The 10,031-nt window shown below is 41.8% G+C and overlaps 1 protein-coding gene across 1 annotated transcript; it reads right to left on the bottom strand.

Annotated features, from left to right (window-relative positions):
* Positions 1 to 353: 353 nt before the first annotated feature.
* alg5 (ALG5 dolichyl-phosphate beta-glucosyltransferase) lies at positions 354 to 9,066 on the bottom strand. The gene is made up of 10 exons (XM_086308888.1): positions 8,734 to 9,066; positions 7,631 to 7,799; positions 7,388 to 7,434; positions 6,696 to 6,764; positions 6,467 to 6,559; positions 6,247 to 6,360; positions 6,071 to 6,130; positions 5,825 to 5,976; positions 3,747 to 3,832; positions 354 to 3,496 (listed from the first exon to the last, which is right to left on the bottom strand). Exons 1-10 carry the CDS (start codon positions 8,794 to 8,796, stop codon positions 3,381 to 3,383), a joined length of 969 nt encoding a protein of 322 aa, XP_086165014.1. The 5' UTR covers positions 8,797 to 9,066; the 3' UTR covers positions 354 to 3,380.
* Positions 9,067 to 10,031: the final 965 nt, after the last annotated feature.

Raw genomic sequence — 10,031 nt, 5'->3', positions numbered from 1 at the left:
AGTCTACATGAAAATAAATAAATAAAAAACATTAAAAAAAATGTTTTGTTTGCTTTTATAATCTTGTAGAGGACATCGCACATAGTGTGAACTTCCGCGTTTATTATGAAGGCTCAGTCTTAGTTATTTCCGGCGTTGTTCGTTGCGGTCGCTTTGACGCAGGTTTGTGAAGCTCGGAGGCTCCACTCCTCCAGCAGCCCCAGCCGAGCGCCACACAGCCTCGGCGGCGTCAGCCTGGCTGGAACCGCAGCGCCTGCATGCTAGATCCCTCCGCCTCCCCCCCCCCCTCTCCTGGAACTTTCTCAGGATTTCAGATTTAGCGCTCGCGGCAGCACGCACGAGCGTTTGTGTTCGAGCACCTGAGCTCCCAATCACCTAATCACGATATAAAGGAAAAGAAAAATAGAGAAATAAAAATCCCCAAACCACACCTGTTCTAGTATTGCTGAAGATTTCACTGACTTTACCTGATAAAACTCTAATAATTATTGTACTTAAAGTGTTTATCAGCGAGTTTTTGTTACACCCATCTCTCTGCCTGTGAGGGTCTGTTTGCTGTCATCTTCTTCCTTTACAGCAACGAGCACCTGTTGGGCGCAGGCCAGGCTATTGGTGCAATGTACCGAGTATAAGACTAAATCTGCTTCAATATATTAACTCTTAAGTTATATATAAAGTCCAGCTCGGGGAGGATCAAATCTGCTATCATATCCAACCACCTCACACTGTTACTTGCCTGTGGCCGCGCGCACGTGCACGCACATGCTGCACCTGTAGGCTTAAAAAAGAAAAGATCAAGTAAAACATCTTCCCGTTTAGTACTCAGTCTTTATGCATGATTCCACACATGCGGTGAAATAATCTTTATTTATATATATAGTTTTTCCTCGTCTTAAAAATCCAGGTTTGTTTTTTTATCCATTGTTGGGAGCGCTGAGGTCTTTCTCATTGCGGATGGATACGATCCTTTATTGGGAGTGCCGTGACTGGTCCAGTTAATGACGCAAGCCCGGCTGGCGACAGTGAGTCTACAAGTTTGACATTTTCAGAGTTTACAGCAACTGCTGCGGGATGTAACAACACTCCCAACGCGAAGTGAAACTACTTTGAATATCTCATAAAAAAACATTTTTTTTTCATCTTAACCACCAGGTAAACCATCAGGACACACCACTAAATTCAATTGGCCGGTGTGCGCCTAAAAAGGTGGGGGACTAAGAGTCCAAGGTTTGGTTCGGGGACCGCCAAAGAAGCCGCGGGAAGGTTTCAGAGCAGGACCGAGAGCAGTGGGCTGTGCAACCTGTTTGATCACCGTTTTAGATGCGAGCACAACAGCCTGGAAGGGTTTTAATCGCCCATTAGAAACACAGGGCCTATTTTGTGGAGCATTACATTTGGTTTCTTGAAATTAAATTTCATTTCATATCATGGAGCTAATTGGTGCCAATCGAATGCTTTTGTAAATCTTTAAATAGGGCACCCTAATTTTCTGCAGTGCCAAATCTGGAGGCAGGAAACTAGAAATGTGCAGCTTGCGATTCCCCACTTCTGTGTCTGGTAGGGCAGACACAGCCAGACGAGCGGGGCACAAACAGGATGCGCTCCCTGGGGCTCCGGGAGGCCCTCAGAGACATCTGCATGAGCGCGAAGCACAGACCTCAGGCTTGCATAAGAAAACAGCACTATTAAAGTTCATTTACTCAGACCACAAAAACGCTTGCTGGACTCCTTCCAAGATGTCCACACTGGGCCTGGGAGACAAACAAAAGGATGAATATTGAGATAAATACCGCAGTCCAGGGTTTCCTACTTTCTTTCATGTTGAGGAAAGGCCAGATCACACTGCCTACTGTGCTGAACATTTCCTAGAGCTGACCCCAGATAACTTAATCAGTTAAACATGATTTATACCAAATTAAACGTTTAGTGGAGTTAGAGCCTGCAGACATCTAGTAATAATATTTCAAAGGTACTTTCCTGACCCTGGTACTCTGTGTAAGAAGCCTGAAAGGTGCCTCACTGCATGTTTGGGAACATCAGTCACAATTAGTCAAGTTTTAAGACCCATTAAAGATCCTCGGCCCTACAACAAGAAACTCCTTTAGCTTCAGTATTAACAAAGACATGTCATGTCTTTACCAAACACTGTAGCTGCAGTAAGCATTGTTACAAACACAGCAGAGTAGTTTAAGTTTCTATGTATTGTATGAAACCATGTCATCACTTATGGTTCTTTAATCTCTACGTCAGAGGTGTCAAACACGAGGTCTGGGGGCCAGAATCGGTCTGGCTAAGAACTCAATTTGGGCCACTGCTCGAATTTGGGAAATATAAAATGTGAAGGAGGGCATTGATTTTGGATTTGAATTCATAGGTTTCATAGCATTTCCTGCTGATAAAGAGCTGGACCATTGCAATTAGACTTCTTTTTATACTAAATGGGGCTAACTGTGTAGTTAAACATCTTTACACTGACAGAAAGGGCAGTTTCGTTGCTACGGCCAAAGATCAAAGTGGGCTGTATGTGGCCGACCGTGTAAAATGAGTTTGTTTACTGCACATTTCTATCAATTTCTTTCTCTTTCTGCTCAGGATAAATCCTGCCTGTCACTCGGTATCAGCTGGAATAGGCTTCAGCCCAACTGCAACTAAGGTGAGAAAAGCAGTTAAAGGATTGGATTAATGGATGTTTTTCCTCCCATTCACCAATCTGATTACATACTGTAAAGCATGTTGTTGTTTTCATACCATCAGTCATTCGTTGATTCTATTTGACAGCAGTGCAAATTGGGAAAAAAAAACAAAAAACAAAGAAAATCAGCAAATTCTGACAACTCAAAATCAATCAAATGCTCATATTTTTTTGAATTAACAACAGTTGTCAGTTACATTTCTGTAGCTCAACCTATTGTTGCAGCTTTGGTTACTAACAATTATCGAGTCATAAATCACTGACTTTTTTATTATTCTTGTTCATGTCATTAAGCCCATCAACCCTACAAAATAAAATTAGTCCTCCACATAACACCACTAAAAGTCCTTCTCGCGGCTGACTGGGCACAACATGATGTAACTTAGTTCAAGGACGAGCCACAGAGATGTTCTGTAACCCATGGCAACAGATTTTTTTTTTTTTTTAACATAAGCCATAACAAACAGTAATCAAATAAAAATAAAGGCAGGATCCAGGAGGAAACCACAACTGTGTCATTACTTCACATCCAGTGATGCCTGGAAAGGAGAAGTATTGATACAACGTGCTTTGCTTCTGATTACAGTGAATGATGGACACAGCTGTAACGCTTCCCCCCCCAAACCACCCAAAGGCTCGGTGGCCGTATCATAGGCCGTCTCTATGATACAAGGGCTCGTCTGATTGGCTAATCAGTCTTATGCGACGACTGCAGTTTCCAGGCTCCGGTGATGTAGCGCAGGCGAATGAAAACCAGGTCTCGTCCCATCTGCAGCCAGCTCCAAAATGGTACCAGCTTGGACCCTGTTAGAACAAACCCAGAGGCGCTTCAGCTTCAAGTCGTGCTTTCATAAGACAAATACTGGAAATATGCCTGTGTAGATCAACTTCTACAAATGCCTACAATTTTCAATTATTACAAAAGGTCTAAAAATAAATGCAATCAACCACAAACAGACTTCCAAACACACCCTACAGAGATATTTATAGCCCTCCAGATAGGTGGCATGGTGGGAAGAGACATATTTCATAGAGAGAGAAAAAAAAGTCGTACCTTCTATTTCAGTCCAGTTGACTGCCACCTCAGCTATGGGGATTTTAAAACACTGGGCGATATACAGGAGCTCCACATCAAAAGCCCTGTGAGAAGAAAGTGGATTTAAAGTTCCTGTTTTACTGCAGGTTAAAACCTAAAACCTCACTGTAACTCCATCACCTGTGCTAGGTATAAATCCTCAGGACTTCTTAGTTATTTCGTATTAATTAAGACTGTTTAAATTTCACCAAAAATTCACTTCTTGGAGTTTTCACCAGTTAATTATCAGAAAACAGATGAAACATCCTTGTGACTAGTGTTTGTTTCTGTTACTTTGTATCGTGGACAGTTTGCTGCTCACCTAACGGCCACTCAGGAGGGCTCTTAGCAAGATGTCTGAACCACCTTAACTGTCTGTTTTTGATTTGAAGGAGAAGCAGATATATTCAGAATCTATTTTAAATTTCTAATGGAGAGCCCAGCAAGCTCATTTCTTTCACTTGTATCTGCACTCTCCTTCTTTTTGGTCTCTACCCACAGCTCATGGCTCTGGGTGAGGGTAGAAACGTGGATTGACCAGTAAATCAACAATTTCACTTTCACACTCAGTGCTCTCTTCACCACTGCAGATCCATCTGTGAATATCCCAATCCACTCTTCCCCCACCCGTGAACAAAAAACACAGGATACTTAAACTCCTTCACTTGGGGCAGCAGCTCATCCATGTCCCCGAGTCAGCGGCGCCACACCATTTTATGCCTGAGAATTGTGGACTCAGACTGCTTAAAGTCCTAATTCACTTTAAGCGTGTGTAAAGTTTATCTGGTTGCAATTTGTAACATGACATAAATGTGGGTCTCAGCCCTGAAAATTCCTCATGACATAGATTTGCCATCCTACAGTTCATCTGGGGTTGAGATGACACTAAGAGTACACCAACTGTAATTCCCTGAGGCATGGATTTTGCACATATAATGTCCACAGCTCCACCGAGACCTTGTACTGCTCATGTGAACGTCAAAGCTCTGTGTAAAGTCTTCTCCAGCACATTCCAAAGAATCTCAGCGAGGTTAAGGTCTGGACTCTGAGGTGACCAATCCTGCTCCCTCAACCACTCTTTGACTCATGAATCCCGGCACTGTCATCTTGGAATACTGTGTGTTGATTTAATTGATGTAACTTTCTGGGTTTAGACCCGACCAACTGAAGCAATTGCAGACATAACAATAATCTTGTACGGTAGGCATCACTCCATCTGCCTCTCCTCTCAACCTGATGTAGTCATCAGGTTGAGACGACTCATCCACATGACCACATGACCTTTTTCCATTGCTCCAGAGTCCAATCTTTATGCTCCATAGCAAATTAAAGCCATTTTCTCAGATTAGCCTCACTGATAAGTGGTTTTCTTAAGGCTATGCAGCTGTTCAGTTCCAGCCCCCTGAGTCCCCTTTTGCAGTGTTCATCGTGCACTTTGCACAATTAAACATAGCCCTGACTTCTACTGCTTTCATAAAATGGCTTTATTTTTTATTTTATATTTATTCATATATATATATATATATATATATATATATATATATATTTATTTATTTATTTATTTATTTTTTTTTTTTTTTTTATTTTTTTTTTTTTTATTTTTTTATTTTTTTTTTTTTTTCTCTTTGCGGCTGAAGTTCAATTTCTTTGAATTTCTGAATAAAAGGACCTGAACAATCACACCACTGCGTTTGGCAACAAGCACGTTCGCAGCTCAAAAAGCGCACTTTACTGAATAAACAACGATGTGGAACAAGTGAAGTAACACTATTTTAGCTCAGACACACAGCTAGACGTCGCTCCGGGTCCGGCTCTCTGAAATTATTTCTCTGCCTTCTCAGATGTGGCCTCAAAACTTAATTTGACTTTTTCACAATGCGCTCAGTGTGTAATGGCCTTTAGACAAAATTTTCCAGGAATCCCTTTGCTAAACATATGACACATTGGTTAAGATTTGTAAATTTCTGCTTTTAATATAGTCGAGGTGAATGCACATTAGAGCTAATACTTTAAGCTAAGACATCATCATGTGCCAACAGTGGAGGCTGTTTCCTTACCATCGCTCTACATGGAGAGAGGAGAAGGTCTTGAGTGCAGCCTCACGTGTGAAAAGCTTGAAGCCACACTGAGTGTCCTTGATCCCCTTCACGCAAAAGAACCACACCAGGAAGTGGAAGCCATACATAAGGAACGTCCGAAACAAAGACCGCTGCAAAGACACCAAAGTGTGGTTATTTACTGCTCTGAAATTTGTTTTCGAACACATTATTTTTTTTAAGCAGAATAAAATAAAACCCTGTTACCTGAGCTACAGAGTCTTTCTCTAGGTGAGCTCTGGATCCACATGAAATTGCCATGTTCTCCTAGATGTGAGAGCAGCACATGAGGCGTTAGGCTTGGCCACATTTTAACCACTTTTACACACTTACATATCGAATAAGTGAGACTGAATTTAAAACAGAACAGAACACCATCACACCGGTTTGGGGTTGAGGTCATTGAGTCCAGCCTCCACTTTCTCAATGTCAGAAAACTTTGTGGCTCCATCAGCATCTGCCATCAGAATGACTTTCCCTCTGGAGCTCAGAGTTCCCTTTAAAAGAGATAAAAACAAAACAAAAAAACCAAAGTCAGCTCCAAACTGCTGCTTCAGGGTTCCCATTTGGACACACACTGTAATCTCACATCTACAATCTCACCATCCGCACAGCTCCTCCTTTCCCTCTGTTCTTCACCAGCGTCAGGACGCGCACTTTATCAGCACTGTACTTCGTAGTGTACCGCAAAGCAACCTGCCAGGACAACACAACAGTGTCCACTCATGAAACCGATCTATACTGGCTGAAAATGTTTAGCTGAGCAAAACGGAGTTGTGCTAAAATAGAAGGCCTGGTTAAATTTGCCCCAAAAAAGATTTAAAATTATTACCTCTGTGGTTTTGTCTTTGCTGCCATCATCCACCACGATGACCTCATAGGTAAAAGAGGGGTTTTGTTTCTGCAGTCAGAAACAAAAACAGACAAAAAAACAAAAACAGGAGAGACTTGTTTCACAACAGCCACTTTACCCAGATCATTGTTGCCACCTACTGGTAAGTCTGAGAATAACATATCCAGCAATATGTTTTGTTTTTTTTTTAAATAATGAACGTTATCCATCATCAGTGCAGACAAAAAGGCACTAACATCAGTTATTCAAGAAACCTAAATACACAAGGTTGTGGAAAAAAAGGAACCAGTGACCAAAAAATGTAAACAAAAGATAAAAAAACTAAACAAAAAACAAACTTGAATTGTATCTCTGATAAGATACAACTAATTTAAGGGCTTTCCTGTCATTAAAATTTTTAAACCATCTGTTTATACATAGTTTAGCCTTAAAGTATGTACATTTATTTATTAATAAATGTTCTTAATAAAAACACAGTCCTGATAACAGCCTTTTTTTGTTTGCTCTTTGTGTGTCAGATTTTGATTATAAATAAATATCCCAAATGTAATTACAGTTACTGTTAAATGTGGTAATTGGATATCTGGTGATACATGTCGTTGTATATGCTTTTAAATGTGCTGCTTTTTACTGTAAATATAATTAAGCTTTAATTCAGGCTCTGCACTTACCTGCCTGTTTTCCAAGTACTCCATAGCTTCATCCATCATCACAGGTACTGAAGGGACACACAGTAACACACATATAATAGCAAGTACAACCTACTGCAGGTGCACAGTGACATGACGACTGACTGCACCAACCTGGATGGATTGCACTACTAATGCCTAAGTGAAAACTGTGACTATTTACAGTGTGTGTCTAATGTGGGCATTCATAATGACTGACTGAGCAGAAAAGCAGACTTTACTCACATCGGAGCTCCTCGTTGTAGGCCGGGACCACCACAGAGAGCTCCCTGGAATGGGGATCATGCAGACTGGGGAAGAGCCGCTTCTCTCCGGTGGCGGTGAGAAAGTATTTCTCCTTCTCATGGCGTGTCAGGTCCACCATCCCTGCGGTTAAGTGTGCTATTACGAGCAACTGAAAAGTGAGAAATATGAGAATTGCATTTGATTTACAATTGAATCTTTCTTGTGATGCATTTTGGCCAAACATCTCCAAACCACATAAGTCTTGTGGTTTGTTTAGATCCAAGACTGAAAACCTACGCTTCGCTCCCATGTTGGTTTTAGAGAGAAGACCTTATAAGACTTTCTAGACTCATGATAACATATGGTACATATTTGCTCGCATGCTTTTAGATATAGACCAGTTTCTAAAGTTTTACATTTTAGGATATAATAAAAAAATAATCTCGTCCTTAGCAGATCTTAAAATTGAGTAAATACAACCTCAGATGAACTACAAAATATGACATAGGAATGCAGAGAGTAATTAGCAGTCAGGTGCCTGCTATTAACTAATGATTAGCAAGTTTGAGCACCTCTATAAAAAAAAGAAGAAGGACGTTTTCGGTCTGTGTAACCCCATCCCAGGGGTGGAGTAACACAATGCCAAGGAGGAAAGAGATCAACTGTGTCTGTCATCATCAGCTTGCTTCTCTGTGCTAGAGAAGCAATTGGTGGTTTTATATATGCTTTCTATAGTCAATAGGACTAAAGCTCTGAATAAATACCAATCAATACATGACTTATTTACAACCAAAAGATCCGGTATCAGCCAATGTCTAGTTTTTCTGAATTAAATGTCCGTTTCATGCTCAGATATTTTTTCTGCATGACACTTGACCCCTCTGTTGCTTTAGAACAGAATGAAAAGGAAGTATCATAAAACTGAGGTACATGAACAGGCCTGTAAAAGTCTACAATGGCCCGAGTCAAACACAATGCTCAAGGATAACTTGGAAAAAGTACAAAAGGAAAGATACCCACGCTATCACTGTAACTGTATTTGGGCAACTTCTCCCAAAACAACTTAGCTACAGCATCTCTCATCCAAAGCACTGATTACTCACCACGACGAAAACTACAGCTGCCAGTGCGACGAGGGCTTGAACTATTTCACAGAGGAAATCCATTTTCCATCAGGTTACCTACCCTACACCCACTGACAGACAGACCACCTGCAGGGGCTAGCTCAGAAACTAGCTGGCTTTCTCCTTTCTTTTGCTTTTTGACACACAGCCTGTGCTCTAACTTCCTGGTGTGTCCAAATATATGTACCAAATTACGGGCTTACGATATTATTCAGAAGGTTAAAATGTTAAAAATGAGTCCTTATGTTTCCATTGCTGTGAGGACACTTCACCTAACTCCACTTCCAATCACAACTGAACACAACGACGATACGGAAGTAGTGACTGTTTTTTTCCCACATCATCATATTGGAGGAGGAGAACAATATCGGCGCTGGGGCACACTGCCTCATAGCGGACAGGGGTGGAAATGGTGGCAAGGACTCTCTTTAACATGTACGGTACACAAAGAGAAAAGGGAGGTATAATGCTAGGAAGAATATGATTATTTGTCAAAGCAATAAAGACTTTTCTTCTAGTCCGCAACATTTTGTTGTAACATTTATGGAAAACAAGAGTTGGGAGTTCGCCTTGTAATCGGAAGGTTGCCGGTTCGAGCCCCAGCTTGGACAGTCTCGGTCATTGTGTCCTTGGGCAAGACACTTCACCCGTTGCCTACTGGTGGTGGTCAGAGGGCCCGGTGGCGCCAGTGTCCGGCAGCCTCGCCTCTGTCAGTGCGCCCAGGGCAGCTGTGGCTACAATGTAGCTTGCCATCACCTGTGTGTGTGAATGTGTGTGTGAATGGGTGAAAAGGAGTTTGCATGTTCTCCCCGTGTTTGCGTGGGTTCTCTCCGGGTACTCCGGCTTCCTCCCACCGTCCAAAGACATGCAGCTTGTGGGGATAGGTTAATTGGATAATCCAAATTGCCACTAGGTGTGAATGTGCGAGTTAATGTGAGTGTGAATGGTTGTCTGTCCCTGTGTGTTAGCCCTGCGACAGACTGGCGACCTGTCCAGGGTGTACCCTGCCTCTCGCCCTATGACAGGTGGGATAGGCTCCAGCGCCCCCCGCGACCCTGAAAAGGAGAAGCGGAAGCGAATGGATGGATGGATGGATTTATGGAAAACAACAACCTGCATCCCAGCAAACAGTCCCCCAATTCCCTAAAGGTCATATTTTGGACAAAAATGATTTTGTAAAACCTATCGGAAATGTTTCCTGAAAATGTCCTACAAGTTCAACAAAAATATAAAAAGCAACTCAATAAATGGCTGGAGTTTATTTACTTGCAGATAGA

Source organism: Aulonocara sp. 'chitande type north' Nkhata Bay, linkage group LG10 (genome assembly GCF_057382095.1).
Source record: "Aulonocara sp. 'chitande type north' Nkhata Bay isolate Kocher_YH1m ecotype deep benthic linkage group LG10, A_spYH_male_GT1.1, whole genome shotgun sequence".
In the NCBI taxonomy this organism is placed as follows: domain Eukaryota; kingdom Metazoa; phylum Chordata; class Actinopteri; order Cichliformes; family Cichlidae; genus Aulonocara; species Aulonocara sp. 'chitande type north' Nkhata Bay.
The sequence above is the reverse complement of the archived record's forward strand: the minus strand, read 5'-3'. Positions and strand labels throughout refer to the sequence as shown.

Excerpts from the sequence above, each read along its gene's own strand:
- alg5 (XM_086308888.1), bottom strand. The coding sequence starts at position 8,796 with ATGGATTTCCTCTGTGAAATAGTTCAAGCCCTCGTCGCACTGGCAGCT. Across the intron at positions 7,435-7,630 it reads CTACAACGAGGAGCTCCGAT|TACCTGTGATGATGGATGAA; the intron begins GTGAGTAAAGTC and ends GTGTCCCTTCAG. Across the intron at positions 5,977-6,070 it reads AGAAAGACTCTGTAGCTCAG|CGGTCTTTGTTTCGGACGTT; the intron begins GTAACAGGGTTT and ends GTGTCTTTGCAG.